Source organism: Pelophylax lessonae (genome assembly GCF_965119305.1).
Source record: "Pelophylax lessonae genome assembly, chromosome: 6".
NCBI lineage: Eukaryota > Metazoa > Chordata > Amphibia > Anura > Ranidae > Pelophylax > Pelophylax lessonae.
This window is the reverse complement of record NC_138773.1, coordinates 157,281,441-157,300,182: the sequence shown is the minus strand read 5'-3', so window position 1 is coordinate 157,300,182 and position 18,742 is coordinate 157,281,441. Positions and strand designations below refer to the sequence as shown.

Genomic DNA, 18,742 nt, shown 5'->3' with positions numbered 1-18,742 from the left:
GTTTAATTGTCGAGATGGAAAGGCTGCTGACAGTTTGGATAGAAGACCAAAATCGGCATAATATGCCTATCAGTCTTTCTTTAGTTCAAGAAAAGGCTCGAAGCCTTTTCAAAGATTTAAAAGCTGCCCATCCAGCAAGCGAAGACAATTGCAAGGAAGAATTTGTTGCAAGTAGGGGTTGGTTCAATAGCTTTACAGAAAGAGCTAATTTGCATAACATTAAAGTTCAAGGTGAAGCAGCGAGTGCCGATGTAAGTGCTGCAAATGATTTTCTCAAGATATTGGAAGAAAATATTGATGACGGAGGTTATTTGTCAGAACAAATTTTTAATGTAGAAGAAACTGGATTGTTTTGGAAAAAAATGCCAGAGAGGACCTACATTTCAAAAGAGGAAAAAAGTGCACCAGGGCATAGGGCATCAAAGGACAGGCTGACTATATTACTTTGGGGCAATGCATCTGGGGATTTAAAGCTCAAGCCTTTGCTAGCGCATCACTTAAATACGAGGGCACTACGTAATGTCATTAAGGCATCCCTTCCTGTTATTTGGAGAGCAAATTCAAAGGCTTGGGTTACAGTTACACTCTGAAGAATGGTTTTTGAACCACTTTGTCCCTGCTGTTGAACGTTATTGCTTTAGCAAAAACATTCCCTTTAAAATTCTTCTTGACAATGCCCCTGGACATCCAAACACTTTAGCTGACATGCAACTCAATGTAAAGGTGGTATTTCTACCTCCCAACACCACGTCTTCAGTCAATGGATTAGGGAGTCATAGCCTCCTTTAAGGCCTATTATTTACGAAGGACATACTCACAAGCTGTCAGGGCTACCCAAAAGAATGAGATGAGAGAGTTCTGGAACATTTATGATGCCATCAAAAATATTGCTGATGCTTGGGATGAAGTGAAAGAAACAAATTTAAGAGTTAGGAACAAATTGTGCCCCCCATTCCCACAAATTTCTGGGGTTTACAGATGAAGAAATCACCAAAACCAGGCAAGCGGTGGTTGCTATTGGTAATCAACTGCAGTTGGACATCAGTGAAAATGATATCATCGAGTTACTCGACTCCTATGGCAAAGAACTAACCAATGAAGACCTTATTGAACTAGGGCCGCAAATGATAGCATTTAGGGAAGAAAACCAGGACCTAGAAACTCCAAAATCGAAAACATTTTTAACAAAACAGCTGAAGCTTTTCATCTCATTGAAGCAGGAATGGCAAAGTTAGAGGAGCAAGGTCATGATACAGAGAGGTTTACCAAAGTTTACCGTACAGTTACTGAAGGCCTGAGATTCTACAGGGCTATTTATAAGGAGTTAAATAGAAGCGCTGTGCAAACATCCCTTGATGCCTACTTCAAGAAACTGCCTCCAGCAACTGAATAAGATTCTTACTCTATAATAGCAGTCCCATCCTCTCCAACAAGCCCATTAACCTCCACCACGACTGTTTAAAGTTGTACTGTACAGTGTTTGAAATGTTTAAGCATTTACATGTATCTGCATCTACATGCACAGGAAAAAATAAATATGTTAAAAGCAAACATCTATCCAAGTTGTATTTATTAGTTTTGGCTAGTACAGTACTGTATGGTGTGGGGTTAGAGCCAAAGTTAGGGTTTTACTGCTGCCTGTATCCTCATTAGATGGATTTAATCTCACTTCCCATCTCTGAGACAACAGGAAGTGAGAGGAAATCTACCCCTAGGAAGAGAAAATCACTACTGATTTTTTTTGGCTGGAGTTACACTTTAAAAATGTACCTGTTCCGACTTACAAATTCGACTTAACAACCCTGCAGTCCCTATCTTGTTCGTAACCCGGGGACGGCCTGTACCTCAGGGCAATCGTCCCTTATTGGATGGTTCTCTTAGATTTATCAATTAAATAAAGCATAAAAAGGCAGGAAGCTTCTGCCGTTATCTTTAGATAACCCATAGTACTCTGGGAATCACTTTTTAATCCTGTTCACACAAGTGAGCCATGCTAAACGCATGACCATTGGTGTGAACTGTGTGACAATACTGATAGACCAATTTCTTTTTTGCCCACAGAGCTTTATTGAAATTTCACAAGTGTCTTAACTATGGTGAAAAAAATATTCCATGCAGTACTTTCTCAGGCACGCCACAGCAATGTGCTCTAAAACACACAACACAGAAAGCAAAGCGTTATGCTAAATTTATGTGTTGGCATTGAAACAGCAATTTTACGAAGATATCTGGTAGCACATCTCTTTGCCCTACAAACACAAATTTAAGCATTTAGGGTCCCTTTATCACTAGCGAGACAAATATTAACTGTTTATAGGCGTTGAAGCCTAAAGTGTACAGTCAATTTAGCCCTAGCCTTTAGTTTTTAAAATTACCCAATTACTGCTGGAAAACGGACACATCCAAAAGGGTCAACTTTCATAGTCCCCATCAATCTCTACATCAGTACAGGAGACAGCAATGACATGGCTCACATGGTTCAGCAGGCTTAAACCGTGACAACTGGGGGGGGGGGGGGGGGGTGCACAGATCAACACAGTCAGAAGTGTTGGGTTTAAACAGTGACTTTAACCACTCCTCTGGAATGGAACAGAATATTTGTTTCTTGGGATACACGATAGGGTAATTTTAATCTACAGCTTGTCTAATCCAGGTGCCAACTCCCCAACCTACCCCACTTTATTGACTACAGGACCACCAGTTGAGTACTGCTCGGTCTCTACAGAGACCACTGGTTAAGCGCAGATCTCTTCATCGGGTAAGTGCTACAACAGATGTGACTTGGAAGACATCTGTGCAACTTCATGCATGCATTCACACAGGTGCAAGTCACACCTAAAAAAGTAGTGCAGAAACTAGTTTCAAAATGCGGACAATAGGGTGTGAATTATCATGCTATTTGAAACTCTAAAATCACATGACAAGTCACACCAGTGTGACTGGGGGCTTAACCAGATAAACTAAGCAGAGACCCTCTGCAGGTCCACTCAGAGACCTTCTGCAAGTGAATAGTCTCAAACTAAGCTTCATAGGTCTTTAAATGAGTTTATCTAAAATCAAAGTGCACAAGGGTGTAGATTCAATTCTGGGTCCGCCAACTGACATTCACAAGTTAAAAAATACAAACAAAAAACTGATCTCATTTAAAGCTGGACTCCAGGATAAGTATAAAAAAAAAAAAAAGAGGCATTAGGAATTGTTACTTGAATCTTGGTGTTCTTTATCTACATTTAAATCTGTGCAGTAATCCAGTGTGAAATTTTGAGCTTTATTATAGGAAACTAATGTGGAGTTAGTCACTGCTGCACTTTCACGTTGTGCAGGATGACTGGTCTTCAATCAAACCCGTGTAGTTTTCTGCAGGCAGCCTGTAGTGGGTAGAGTTACTGGTGACTGTCACACACTAAAGCCTATGTGCAGTCAGCCAATTATGTCAACAAGGCAATAAGTGGGTTTGTAAACACATTTGCTGTATACAAAGGGCATTTATATCCTTTGACTATTGAGGAATTTAAATAAAAGCTTTTTTATCTGGAGTTCAGCTTTTACATTTACATGCAACAAAAACCACTCAACGCAGAGAAAGAAACCAATTTAATATATATATATATATATATATATACATATACATACACATACATACACACAAACTGCTCAAAAGTTTGGGGTCACCCAGAATTTCTTGTTTTCCATTAAAACTCACTTTTATTCATCAAATGAGTTGCAAAAATAATAGAAAATTTAGTCAAGACACTGAGATTAGAACTAAGGATTTTTATTTGAAAGCAAAGTTTGAAGGACAAATTTATTTCTCCTTTTGCAGCAATTACAGCCTTGCAGACCCTTTGGCATTCTAGCTGCCAATTTTTTGAGGTAATCTGAAGAAATTTCACCCCACACTTCCTGAAGCACCTCCCACAAGTTGAATTGGCTTGATGGGCACTTCTTACGTACCATACGGTCAAGCTGCTCATACAAACAGCTCAATAGGGTTGAGATCTGGTGACTGCGCTGGCCACTCCATTACAGAAAGAATACCAGCTCACCGCTTCTTCCCTAAATAGTTCTTGCATCGTTTGGAGGTGTGCTTTGGAATGTTGCATTGTAGGAAATTGGCTCCAATCAAGTGCTGTCCACAGGATATGGCATGGCGTTGCAAAATGGATTGATAGCCTAGCTTACTCAAAATCCCTTTTTACCTTGTACAAATCTCTCACTTTACCAGCACCAAAGCAGCCCCAGAACATCACATTAGCTCCACCATGGTTAGATGGCTTCAAGCACTCCTTCAGCATTTGTTCACTTGTTCTGCGTCTCACAAATGTTCTTCTGTGTGATTCAAAACACCTCAAACTTCGTTTGTCCATAACACTTTTTCCCATCTTATTCTTTTCCTTTTATTGACCAGTCTCAGATATGGCTTTATCTTTGCCACTCTGCCTAGAAGGCAAGCATCCCAGAGTCGCCTATTCACTGTGGATGTTGAGACTGGAGTTTTGCGAATACCATTTAATGAAGCTGCCAGTTGAGGACCTGTTAGGCGTCTATTCCTCAAAGACTCGAATGCACTTGTCCTCTTGCTTAGTTGTGCAACGGGGCCTCCCACTTCTCTTTCTATTCTGGTTAGAGCCCATTTGTGCTGTTCTCTGAAGAGAGTAGTACACACAGCTGTAGGAAATCTTCAGTGTCTTGGCAATTTCTCGCATGAAATAGCCTTCAGTTCTCAGAACAATAATAGATTGTAGAGTTTCAGAACTTCTCTTTTACTGGCCATTTTAAGAGCATCATCAAACCCACAAATGATGAGGTTCCAGATACTCCCCTAGCTCAAAGAAAGGCCAGTTTGTACCATTTGAACACAGGAGTTATGGGCCTCTGTACACCTATATAGATAGTCCATTAAAATCAGCCGTTTCCAGCTAGAATAGTAATTTACCACATTAACAATGTCTAGACTGTATTTCTGATTAATTAAATTTTATCTTCATTAAAAAAACAGTGCTTTTCATTCAAAAATAAGGACATTTGTAGGTGACCCCAAACTTTTAAACGTATATATATATATATATATATATATATATATATATATATATACACACACACACAAAAAAAATACATACATATATATATATATACACACATTATATATATATATATATATATATATATATATATATATATATATATTAAAAAATATTAGAGAGGATAGCCTACACTTACGATCTTTGTCAAACTTGGGAAGTGTTGCCCCGCTAGCGGCCATTTCTGGATCCACAGTTTCCAAAAATATTGTCCAAGGATTCTCATTGTCACTGAGCTCAATCATCTATAATAAGATAGAGACGGTAAAAATGTAATTTAAATATTTGGACAGCAAAATGTAGAAAATGTTTTTATTGAAAACCATAAATATGACATCTGCTGTTTGGGTCCTTGCTGGAGTGATTTTTCCTCCTTTCAACCTGGAATCCCAACAGAAACACAGCTGTCTAATAAAACAACAAAGACTCAAAACATTTCTTTAAAGCTAAGCTAAACCCATGCTTCAGCCAACTAATGTTCCTCGATGGCACGGTGGAGCATATGTACTGACGTCATCCCACTTTCCTATGGTCCAGGAAGAAGCTTTGAGTTGTATGCACTGTTCCTTTGCCGTTTTGCTTTATATTTATATGCAAGGGACATGTGTTTCTATATAGTGCACTTTCACAGATTGAGCACTTTGTCAATGATTTCTGTGATTCATTATTAGTTTAATTTATTGCACATATGATTTGAAGATTATTGCAGTTCGTACTCTGCACGGTTCTTTATACTGGCAATGATATTTCAATATCAGGATTTTTACGTATTAATCCTTTAGCTAGCTGTCTTGTCTATGGTCTACCTGTCTATTGCAGAGTGTAGAAAATCAGTAGCACCATTTTATTTCACAGGTCTTGTGCTTTAAAAAAATGTATGATTTAGGAGGCCATTTACAAAGTTTTGAAGCTGTAAACAATTGTAAAACATGACAAAAGTGAAATTTAGCAAAAATTAGCCTGCCCATCTGAAGTAGCAAGTGGAGAGCAGGGCCCAGCAGGCAAACAGGATAAAGCTTAAATTTATACCACCCTAGGATGTTTTCACCAAGGATTTCCCAAAGCACCAATACTTGCTTTTCAATACGTAAATCACTGCTCTAAATCATTACATAAAAAAAGGTAATACGATTGACAATATTCTGTTGACAAATAAAAACCCAAAAGATTTAATGGGTTTAAATGATCTTTCGCTCAAAAGTAATGATTAAGCCAAACTAAAATAGTTCGTTCTACTGGATTTCCAACTTGGAAGCAGGGTGTCCCTTGTGAGGACAGGACAAAAAGGGAATCTGATGCAAGCTTCAGCTTTGAGGTGGACTTTAATGGCTCTCACTACATGCAGGCAATGAAGAGACTTTTTCAATGCTTTGGAGCAAGACAAAGATGGCAGGGCCATGTTCTCATTGAAGTGGAAGACCTATTCCACCTTGGGAGCAATACAACCTAGCCTTTGTGAAGTTTGCAGAACGACTGAATACAAGAGAGCCACCAACTCTGACAGGCATGAGAGCAAGCAAAAAGGCTAAAATGCAGGAGAGGTTTCTAAGTGAATATCCCTTGTGGGTTCAAAAGGTGGTGTCTGCAGAGGAGAGCGAGCCAAGCTGAGATCCCAAAGGTAGCACAGGGTGCTGAAAAAGGGGCCTAATGCAAGATACACCTTGTAACGGAACTGCGACCCCAAAATGTGCTTGTGTGCTTCAGTCAGAATACCGCTTCCTTCAGTCTTGAATATAGATATCAGATATTCTAGCCGCCCCCAAACAAAACTAGCCGAGAATAGCTTGTATAGGATCTTGTACATTTATTGAACAAACTCACACCGAATATATACCCCACCAGGTTAGGTGCCTGATGACATCATCTTATGCAGATGAAATTGTGTACAGAAATATAATTAACATATCTAAGGAACAACCAACACAAACCATATTCTACTTTTCAGTTAGCAACTAATAGAGGAGAATGATTTAATTACCTTGAGCTAATTTGCAGACTTGCCGTCATCGAGCTCATGAAGTACATTACACATTATTATAAGTGTAAACACATCCCCCCACAGTAGATGATAGGTGAGTTAATCAGCACAATCAACAATGTGTAGGAGACAGGTGGCTGAGCTGACAGACATTTGCATCTGCCATGAGTCTAACTGCGGAGTACTCCCCTATTGGCAATAGGCAGCTAGGTCTTTACCGTGGATCCTAGGCCTAGAGTCCCAGAGTGTGTGTGTCATGGGGAAGTGTGGACTTAAATGCAAAGAAACAATACTCCAAGGGTCCCCCCAGCATACACCCGACAAAGAGCAGTGTTCTCTCACAAGCCAGGGTCCATAGTCAGTAGGCAAGAGGCTAGCCTGTAGTCCCCTCCAAAAGCCCCTGTCCTGAGTGAGTTTGTCACACACCTTGAGAAGATTTTATAAAGGAAAGTGGACTTTGAAAAATAATGGGCAGGGGCAAAACCTGTTATTCTACAGAGAAGTCTTGTAATGAATGCATAGATATACAGTAACTCACAAAAGTAAGTACACCCCTCACATTCTTGTAAATATTTTATTACATCTTTTCATGCGACAATACTGAAGAAATTACACTTTGCTACAATGCAAAGTAGTGAGTGTACAGCTTGTATAACCGTGCAAATTTGCTGACCCCTCAAAATAACTCAACACAGCCATTAATGTCTAAACTGCCGGCAACAAAAGTGAGTACATCTGAAAATGTCCAAATTGGACCCAAAGTGCCAGAACTTTGTGTGGCCACCATTATTTTCCAGCACTGCCCTAGCCCTCTTGGGCATGGAGTTCACCAGAGCATCACATGTTGCCACTGGAGTTCTCTTCCACTCCTCCATAACAACATTACGGAGCAGGTGGATATTAGAGACCTTGCGTTCTTCCACCTTCCGTTTGAGGATGCCCCACAGATGCTCAATAGTGTTTAGATTCGGACACATGCTTGGCCAGTCCATCGCCTTTACCCTTAGCTTCTTTAGTAGAACATTGGTCATCTTGGAGGTGTGTTTGGGGTCGTTATGTTGGAATATTGCCCTGAGGCCCAGTCTCCAAAGGGAGGGGATCATGAACTGCTTCAGTATGTCACAGCACGTTGGCATTCATGGTTCCTTCAATGAACTGTAGCTCCCCTGTGTCGGCAGCACTCATGCAGCCCCAGACCATGACACTCCCACCACCATGCTTGACTATAGGCAAGACACACTTGTCTTTGTACTCCTCACCTGGTTGCTGCCATACATGCTTGACACTATCTGAACCAAATAAGCTTATCTTGGTCTCAACAGGCCACAGGACATGGTTCCAGTAATCAATGTCCTTAGTCTGCTTGTCTTCAGCAAACTGTTTGCAGACTCTCTTGTGCATCACCTTGAGAAGAGGCTTAAGACCGGGACGACAGCCATGCAGACCAATTTGATGCAGTGTGAGGCTGTGGGGAACTATTGGGGCTAAAAGGAATCATATGAGGCCCATACATATTGTTTTACATATTGTTATATGTGCATCCTGGCAGCCATCTTTTGTCATAAGGCGAATGTAAGTTCCTTATCCCTGGGTGAAGATTCCTAAAGAAAATTTAGAGTCTTAGCAAATCCCGTCTCAGGCTAATAAATTAAAAGGGCCTAGACAACACGACAAGATAAGGACAAGCCATGGTGCCAGGCTGGGTTAAAAATGAGTGATGTCATTCTTGTCTCAATTAAATTACCCAAACTTTCATACAGTGTCCCCTATAGAACGGGATGTCAGAGAATAGGCGGCAGTTCTGGAAGAGGAGTTCCAAAGTACCGGGAAGTATACTGCCTGTATATGGTGCCCAGCAGCCACCACTAGATAAGAGAGTGTCCCACGCTATAATTGCAACACTTATTTTTATGGGACTTGGTTTTCTGCTATGTCATAATTTGATTAGGTTTACCCGTTGACATTTATCATAAGCACCTTTTGTGATTAATTGTGCTTAACACTTTACTTGCATGTTTGAATTCATCACACTGAATACCCCTTCACCTGCACTGATTATTACCAGCTGTAGCACTGTCATTTTCCAGCAACCCTTCTGTTGCTTATCATCAGTGTTTTATTCATTTCGCACTGATCACTTTATTCATCTTTTATCAGCTTCTCTCACTATATTACTCACCATTAATAACTTATTTATTTATGATCACTGATCACTTTACCCACCTTTTTACCAGCGTCACTTATTCTATATTTTATTTAGGAGTTTGGATATTCATCGGTCTGTTTCTAAATAATATTGTTATTTGCTTTTACCTACACATCTGGTCACATTTTGCATATATTTCATCTTTGTGGTTCACCATTCCCAAGAAGTTAAGCGCTTATTCTCTCTGCGATTAACTAGTCCCCTATAGATGATGAGGTAGAGGTGTATTATAGTAAATGTGGACCCATCTGAAGTGTTTTCACTAGGAAAACAAAATCCACGCCCACATTCCCAAAGGATAAAAGTTTCATGTAAGTTAAGAAAGAAAAGATTCAAAAGATCGAGAGAGAGGAAGGAAGTGAGAGTACTCTGAGGAGGTTCTGACACACTGATGGAAGACATTTGAAGCTGAGGGCAGGCTATTCAAGGGAACTGAGACATCAAAGTGACATCTCAGACAACAGACATTGAAGTTTTTGGTAAAGTATAAATTTCTATTTTTCTAAAGGCAATTTACTTGTCATATACAGTACATCTGACTGAATTAGATTTTTTTTATAGCATCAAGATTTCAATTTAGAGCATTCCAACTGCAGTATGATCGGTCTATTTTCCAATCTTAGGAGATTTAACACATGTAAAAATCCCCTTGAGGCTGAATTCCGTTTCTAGTAAATGGTGCAGTTGTGATGTATACTTAAAATAATGTATACTTAAAATAAATTAACTTAGTGAAAGTTATCTTCATTCCAAACACATTCTTGGCTTATTTCCAGTTTTGGTGCTGGTGTAACAATTTTTATCCATGCATTGTTAAAACATTGAGTTGTGAACATCTGTTTGCTGAGAGAGGTCACGTGTCTAATCTGTATCATTTTGTTTCCATATTTTTTGAGCAGACGAGAAGCTACAGTTGGGCAAAAAAGTATTTAGTCAGCCCCCAATTGTGCAAGTTCTCCCAGTTAAGATGAGAGAGAGGCCTGTAATTGTTATCATAGGTACACTTCAACTACGAGAAACAGAATGGGTGGAAAGAATCCAGGAAATCACATTGTAGAATTTCCAATGAATTGGTAAATTCCTTGGTAAAATAAGTATTTAGTCACCTACAAACAAGCAAGATTTCTGGCTCTCACAGACCTGTAACTTATTCTTTAAGAGGCTCTTCTGTCCTCCACGCATGTATTAATGTCACCTGTTTGAACTTGTTATCAATATAAAAGGCACCTGTCCACAACCTTAAACAGTCACACTCCAAACTCCACTATGGCCAAGACCCAGGAGCTGTCAAAAGACACCAGAAAAAAAATTGTAGCCCTGCGCCAGGGTGCGAAGACTGAATCTGCAATAGGCAAGCAGCTTGGTGTGAAGAAATCAACTGTGGGAGCATTAGAAAATGGAAGACATACAAGACCACTGAATCTCCCTCGATCTGAGGCTCCACGCAAAATCTCACCCCATGGAATCAAAATGATTACAAGAACGGTGAGCAAAAATCTCAGAACCACACGGGGGGACCTAGTGAATGACCTGCAGAGAGCTGGGACCAAAGTAACAAAGGCTAACATCAGTAACACACTACGCCGCCAGGGACTCAAATCCTGCAGTGCAAGACTTATCCCCCTGCTTAAGCCAGTACATGTCCGGGCCTATCTGAAGCTTGCTAGAGAGCATTTGGATGATCCAGAAGAGGATTGGGAGAATGTCATATGGTCAGATGAAACCAAAGTAGAACATTTTGGTAAAAACTCAACTCGTTGTGTTTGGAGGAGAAAGAATGCCGAGTTGCATCCAAAGAACACCATACCTACTCTGAAGCATGGGGTGGAAACATCATGCTTTGGGGCTGTTTTTCTGCAAAGGGACCAGGGCGACTGATCCGTGCAAAGGAAAGAATAAATGGGGCCATGTATTGTGAGATTTTGAGTGAAAACTTCCATCCATCAGCAAGGGCATTGAAGATAAACCGTGGCTGGGACTTTCAGCATGACAATGATCCCAAACACACCGTCCGGGAAACAAAGGAGTGGCTTCGTAAGAAGCATTTCAAGGTCCTGGAGTGGCCTAGCCAGTCTCCAGATCTCAACCCCATGGAAAACCTTTGGAGGGAGTTGAAAGTTTGTGTTGCCCAGTGACAGCCCCAAAACATCACTGCTCTAAAGGAGATCTGCATGGAGGAAAGGGCCAAAATACCAGCAACAGTGTGTGAAAACCTTGTGAAGACTTACAGAAAACGTTTGACCTCTGTCATTGCCCACAGAGGGTATATAACAATGTATTGAGATGAACTATTGTTATTGACCAAATACTTATTTTCCACCATAATTTGCAAATAAATTCTTTAAAAATCGGACAATGATTTTCTGGATTTTATTTTCTCGTTTTGTCTCTCATAGTTGAAGTATATCTATGATGAAAATTACAGGCCTCTCATCTTTTTAAGTGGGAGAATTTGCACAATTGGTGGCTGACGAAATACTTTTTTGCCCAACTGTATTAATTACATTCCAGAAGTTACGGGTTTTGGTTACATTGATATTCTGTAAAAACATCCTTTGACTATATTTCTCACATTTGTGTGATACATATTGACATTTTGTTCCACATTTTGGTTTATTATCAGTTATATTTTGACATTATTCTGCACTGATTTTTATTTAATATATATATTTTTTTGCACAAAATTGTATTCATCTGGTCTTCAAGTTAGCGCCAATAAACAATCACGTTTTTTTGATCTATGGAAATAAGTTGAGAATCTCCTTAATTATAGATCCTTGCTTATTTGTATAGACAGACTGTTTATCAGAGCAGTATAAACATTCTGACAAGGCGTATGTTCTGAGCACTGACAGGCTGACCCCATACCCCTTCAACCTCTGCATCAATGCTGGCAGCACTCATGTGTCTATTTCCCAAAGACAACCCCTGGATTTGACGCAAAGCACGTGCATGGCGAGGCCTGTTCAGAGTGGAACCTGTCCTGTTAAACCGCTGTATAGTCTTGGCCACCGTGCTGCAGTTTCAGGGTCTTGGCAATCTTCTTATAGCCTAGGCCATCTTTATGTAGTGTAACAATTATTTTTTTTAGATCCTCAGAGTTCTTTGCCATGATGTACCATGTTGAACTTCCAGTGACCAGTATGAGAGAGAGAGCGCGAGAACACCAAACACCTGTTCCCCATTCACACCCGAGACCTTTTAACACTAACGAGTCACATGACACTGGCGAGGAAAAATGGCTAGTTGAGCCAAAATTTAGACATGTTCACTTAAAGGTGTACTCAGTTTTGTTGCCAGTGGTTTAGACCAGCGTTTTTCAACCTGTGTGCCGCGGCACACTGGTGTGCCGGGAAGAGTCCCCAGGTGTGCCGTGGCAAAATTACCCCATCTGATCTACAAACTGAGTTGGCCACTCAGTTAAGCCTTGTTGTTACAGCGGTTCTGGTCCGCTGTCTAAAGCTCACTTCCCGCTGCCACAGGCATTTGGGAAGCTGTGCGGGCCGTCCGATCGCATCTTGCCAACCAATGAGGTCATCGGTTGCTATGGGCGGGTCAAGCATACGCACAGCTTTCTGGGATATGCGAGACGCAGGTCCCACTAGACGCTGGCTGGCGTGCTTTTCCCCGAGGGGAGGTGAAACAGAGCATGAGGAGAGGAGGAAGAACAGGGAGGAGGCTTTTCAGAGGCTGCATATGAGCTCCTCTGAGCTCCATGAGGTACAGCAATTGTACCTGTAATTTACCTGCATGTTTTTGTTTTAGGTATAATTGCAGGCATGGTGATTGGTTTTTTTTTTTTAATGCAATATAAATATACATAAGATATGTTGGTTATTATTTTTATTGGTAATAGTAACTATATTTCTTTCATGGTAACTGCACTTCTTTTTATTTTGTCTTCATTGCACATTGCTCTGCTGCAGTTTGGCCGCAGTGCAAGTGTAGCACAGGGTACCCGCGGTTTTCATGTGCATTACCTACAGTTTCCTATAGACTTCTATTATGTCCCTCATTTTTGGTGTGTTTTCAGGAGGACATAATAGAAGTTGATGAGAAACGGCAGGTAACGCACATGAAAAGTGCAGGTACCCTGCGCTACACCTGCACTGCAGCGAGTCATAGTTAAATATACGTTCCAGCTCTGAAATGGTTTATCGGGGTTATGGCTGACGATATCAGCCATAACCTCAGTATTGCTTTTTACAGCCCACGGCTGGCTTTCTAATGAAAGGGTTCCAAGCAGCACATGAGCCACTGGAATGCTTTCAGAAGCAGCGGGAGGGGATGTACCCCCCTCCCACCGGCTCACCCGAGAAGCAATCCAATAGTGCAGCCGGCTAGTCCCAGGGGGCGATGAAAGAGTATATCCTCTTTAATAGCCTCTATGGCCTTGGAGGGCCAGAGCGACGTCATGTTGTTCTGTCCTGTCCAGGCTGCATTTTTGGTTGGTGTGCCTTGAGATTCTTCCAGATTTTAAAGTGTGCCTTGGGTGAAAAAAGGTTGAAAAAACACTGGTTTAGACATTAATGGTGTGTTGAGTTATTTTGAGAGGACAGCAAATTTACACGTTATTCAAGCTATACACTCACTACTTTACACTGTAGCTAAGTGTCATTTCTTCAGTGTTGTCACATGAAAAGGTATAATAAAATATTTTCAAAAATGTGAGGGGTGTACCCACTTATGTATACACAAATCGAGCTTTCTTTGGGTGGTATTTAATCACCTCTGGGTTTTTATCTTATATTATTATAAAAAGGAAAAAAGACCAACAATTTTTGAAAACCACAATTTTTTTCTTTCTGCTATAAAACATCCTATAAAAAATATATAAAAATTAATTTTGGCCAAAATGTATTTTGCTACAGGTCTTTACTAAAAAAACAAAAACAAAAAAAAACTCGTGAATATTGATTATAGAGGTTATAACTTTCACAAAAACCAAACTATGGGATTTTTATTTTTTTTACACAGTAATGGCGGTCCAGCACCTTAGGACACTAGTGCAAAAAGTAAGCATTCATAAAGTAGGGTAGTGGTACTACACGTTCTAGAAAGCTTGTCCAGCCATCTGAAGACACTGGCCTATAAGCCAGAGTCTAAACATACTTTGCCTGTGCAACAAAATAGGTTCATCTTTTACAAAGCAGAGTTGAAGAAAATAAGTACATCTTCCTAGGACCTTTAAGATGAATGCTAACAGTGGAAGGAATTATGTTGGGCTGGCCTACGGTTTTTTTTTTTCTTAACCACCTCCATACAGATCAGTTAAACCCCCTTCCTGCCCAGACCAATTTTCAGCTTTCGGCGGTCTCACACTTTGAATAATTACTCAGTCATACAACGCTGTACCCAATCAAATTTTTTACATAAATAGAGCTTTCTTTTGGTAATCTTTAATCACCACTGGGTTTTTTATTTTTTGAGATAAGTGAAAAAAACAGCAAAAATTTTGAAAAAAACACATTGTTTTAGTTTCTATTATAACATTTTGCAAATGAGTAATTTTTTTTCATAAATTTGGGCTAAAATTTATACTTCTACATATCTTTGGTAAAAATATCCCAAATTAGTGGTCATTAATTAGTCTGTGTGAAAGATATAGAGTCTACAAGCTATGGTGCCAATCATTGAAAATTGATCACACCTGATGTACCGACGGCCTATCTATTTCTTGAGGCCCTGAAATGTCAGAACAGTACAAATACCGCCCAAATGACCCCTTTTTGGAAAGTAGACATTCCAGGGTATTTAGTAAGAGGCATGCAGGGTTCATACACATTTTTAACAATAAAATTCCATGACTTTACGTAAATATTAATGACCTAAAGTTTCATGAAATGTCTATGTATAAATGTTAAATAAGAAGAAAATCCATGTCACACCAAGCATATTTTTACTAAAATAAATGACAAGCTTTGTAGTGTACAATACCTCTGCAGTTAGAGTTTCGTTTCTGGATATAGCGCGACTCAATATGGACCCTTGTTTTACAGTGGATGAGATGGAAGCACCGCTGCCGCAGCTGCGAGCCGGGGTCACTTCAGGCGCACGGGTGAAAAAGCCAGCGATCGAATTGGAAGCTGTGGAGCACGCAGCTGCAGACTGGTGCTTTGCACCTTTAGCATGGCTAGACAGCGCTGCCTCTCGCATGTTCGAAATGTCAAACGTTTTACGACACCCTGTACGTTTAGCACGTCCCGGGTCCTGATCTTTCTCCAGCCACCTCTCATACTTTTCATCATGAAGCCATACATTTTAAAGCTGCATTTCCCTGGTATTGCTACCTTGTGAACACACTAACTTTAGCTGAAACTGTGTTACCCCCATAAAGTTAACTTGTAATTTAACCAATTTACTCTAATTGTAGAAAGAAGATTTAATGGCCGCTCCTGCTTGGGCATAAAGCTTCAGTTCAGGCAGTCATGATGGAGGTGCACCCGGACTGGTATGGATGGCACAGTCAGATGAACAAAATGCAGCGCTTACTCTTTAGGCCCAAGCCACAGTCATGATGGAGGTGCAGGTGGACTGGTATGGATGGCACAGATGCACAAATGAGGCGCTTACTCTTGTCTATACTCAGGGGTCAAGTCCTGGGTAAAAAAGTGTGGGGCTGTGGACATGATACAGGAGATGGTGAAAGGCTGCGGACATGATACAGGAGATGGTGAAAGGCTGCGGACATGATACAGGAGATGGTGAAAGGCTGCGGACATGGTACAGGAGATGGTGAAAGGCTGCGGACATGGTACAGGAGATGGTGAAAGGCTGCGGACATGGTACAGGAGATGGTGAAAGGCTGCGGACATGGTACAGGAGATGGTGAAAGGCTGCGGACATGGTACAGGAGATGGTGAAAGGCTGCGGACATGGTACAGGAGATGGTCAAAGGCTGCAGACATGGTACAGGAGATGGTCAAAGGCTGCAGACATGGTACAGGAGATGGTCAAAGGCTGCAGACATGGTACAGGAGATGGTCAAAGGCTGCAGACATGGTACAGGAGATGGTCAAAGGCTGCAGACATGGTACAGGAGATGGTCAAAGGCTGCAGACATGGTACAGGAGATGGTCAAAGGCTGCAGACATGGTACAGGAGATGGTCAAAGGCTGCAGACATGGTACAGGAGATGGTCAAAGGCTGCAGACATGGTACAGGAGATGGTCAAAGGCTGCAGACATGGTACAGGAGATGGTCAAAGGCTGCAGACATGGTACAGGAGATGGTCAAAGGCAGCAGACATGGTACAGGAGATGGTCAAAGGCAGCAGACATGGTACAGGAGATGGTCAAAGGCAGCAGACATGGTACAGGAGATGGTCAAAGGCTGCAGACATGGTACAGGAGATGGTCAAAGGCTGCAGACATGGTACAGGAGATGGTCAAAGGCTGCAGACATGGTACAGGAGATGGTCAAAGGCTGCAGACATGGTACAGGAGATGGTCAAAGGCTGCAGACATGGTACAGGAGATGGTCAAAGGCTGCAGACATGGTACAGGAGATGGTCAAAGGCTGCAGATATGGTACAGGAGATGGTCAAAGGCTGCAGACATGGTACAGGAGATGGTCAAAGGCTGCGGACATGGTACAGGAGAAGGTCAAAGGCTGCAGACATGGTACAGGAGATGGTCAAAGGCTGCGGACATGATACAGGAGATGGTCAAAGGCTGCGGACATGATACAGGAGATGGTCAAAGGCTGCGGACATGATACAGGAGATGGTCAGAGACTGCGGACATGGTACAAGAGATGGTCAGAGACTGCGGACATGGTACAAGAGATGGTCAGAGACTGCGGACATGGTACAAGAGATGGTCAGAGACTGCGGACATGGTACAAGAGATGGTCAGAGACTGCGGACATGGTACAAGAGATGGTCAGAGACTGCGGACATGGTACAAGAGATGGTCAGAGACTGCGGACATGGTACAAGAGATGGTCAGACACTGCGGACATGGTACAAGAGATGGTCAGACACTGCGGACATGGTACAAGAGATGGTCAGAGACTTCGGACATGATACAAGAGATGGTCAGAGACTGCGGACATGATACAAGAGATGGTCAGAGACTGCGGACATGATACAAGAGATGGTCAGAGACTGCGGACATGATACAAGAGAAGGTCAGAGACTGCGGACATGATACAAGAGAAGGTCAAGAACTGCGGACATGGTAGAAGATAGAAGAGCACTAGGGGGGCCGGAGAGCACAGGGGAAGCAGAGACCACTGGAGGAGCTGAATGGCACGGAGGGGGGGGGGGGGCTGGAGAGAATTAAGGGGGGGTTTGGAAAGCATTGCAGGGGGGTTGGAAGGCGCAGGGGGGGGGGGGGGTGGAGGAGCAGGGAAAACCAGGGGGATGGAGAGCACATGGGGAGGGGGGGGACTGGAAATCACTGAGGGGAGAGGAGAGCACTGGGGGAGCCAGAGAGCATGCGGGGGAAAAGCACTGTGGGGAGCTGAAGAACACTGGGGGGGGGGCTAAAGAACACTGGGGGGGGGGCGGCTAAAGAACACTGGGGGGGGGGCTAAAGAACACTGGGGGAGGGGGCTAAAGAACACTGGGGGAGGGGGCTAAAGAACACTAGGGAGGGGGCTAAAGAACACTAGGGAGGGGGCTAAAGAACACTAGGGAGGGGGCTAAAGAACACTAGGGAGGGGGCTAAAGAACACTAGGGAGAGGGCTAAAGAACACTAGGGAGGGGGCTAAAGAACACTAGGGAGGGGGCTAAAGAACACTAGGGAGGGGGCTAAAGAACACTAGGGAGGGGGCTAAAGAACACTAGGGAGGGGGCTAAAGAACACTAGGGAGGGGGCTAAAGAACACTAGGGAGGGGGCTAAAGAACACTAGGGAGGGGGCTAAAGAACACTAGGGAGGGGGCTAAAGAACACTAGGGAGGGGGCTAAAGAACACTAGGGAGGGGGCTAAAGAACACTAGGGAGGGGGCTAAAGAACACTAGGGAGGGGGCTAAAGAACACTAGGGAGGGGGCTAAAGAACACTAGGGAGGGGGCTAAAGAACACTAGGGAGGGGGCTAAAGAACACTAGGGAGGGGGCTAAAGAACACTAGGGAGGGGGCTAAAGAACACTAGGGAGGGGGCTAAAGAACACTGGGGGGGGCTAAAGAACACTAGGGGGGGGGCTAAAGAACACTAGGGGGGGGGCTAAAGAACACTGGGGGGGCTAAAGAACACTGGGGGGGGGGGGCAAAGAGCACTGGGGGGGCTAAAGAACACTGGGGGGGGGCAAAGAGCACTGGGGGGGGGGCAAAGAGCACTGGGGGGGGGCAAAGAGCACTGGGGGGGGCAAAGAGCACTGGGGGGGGCAAAGAGCACTGGGGGGGGCAAAGAGCACTGGGGGGGGCAAAGAGCACTGGGGGGGGGGCAGCAAAGGAAGTTGTATAGGAGGGGGATGGGGCAGCTGCATATAGATGAATTGAACTTTCCATATTCCTCCTGCAGCCGCTGAG

At 42.6% G+C, this 18,742-nt stretch overlaps 1 protein-coding gene across 5 annotated transcripts in view; it reads right to left on the bottom strand.

Moving 5' to 3' along the window:
• Positions 1 to 18,742, bottom strand: part of USP7 (ubiquitin specific peptidase 7) — a 666,343-nt gene that overhangs the window by 253,065 nt on the left and 394,536 nt on the right. For 3 of the 5 annotated variants that reach the window (XM_082260831.1, XM_082260833.1, XM_082260835.1), the window contains one exon: positions 5,215 to 5,326. In XM_082260831.1, the coding sequence (XP_082116957.1) occupies positions 5,215 to 5,326 (112 nt within the window). The remainder of the gene's footprint in view (positions 1 to 5,214; positions 5,327 to 18,742) is intronic. The other 2 variants (XM_082260832.1, XM_082260834.1) reach the window with 1 other exon arrangement.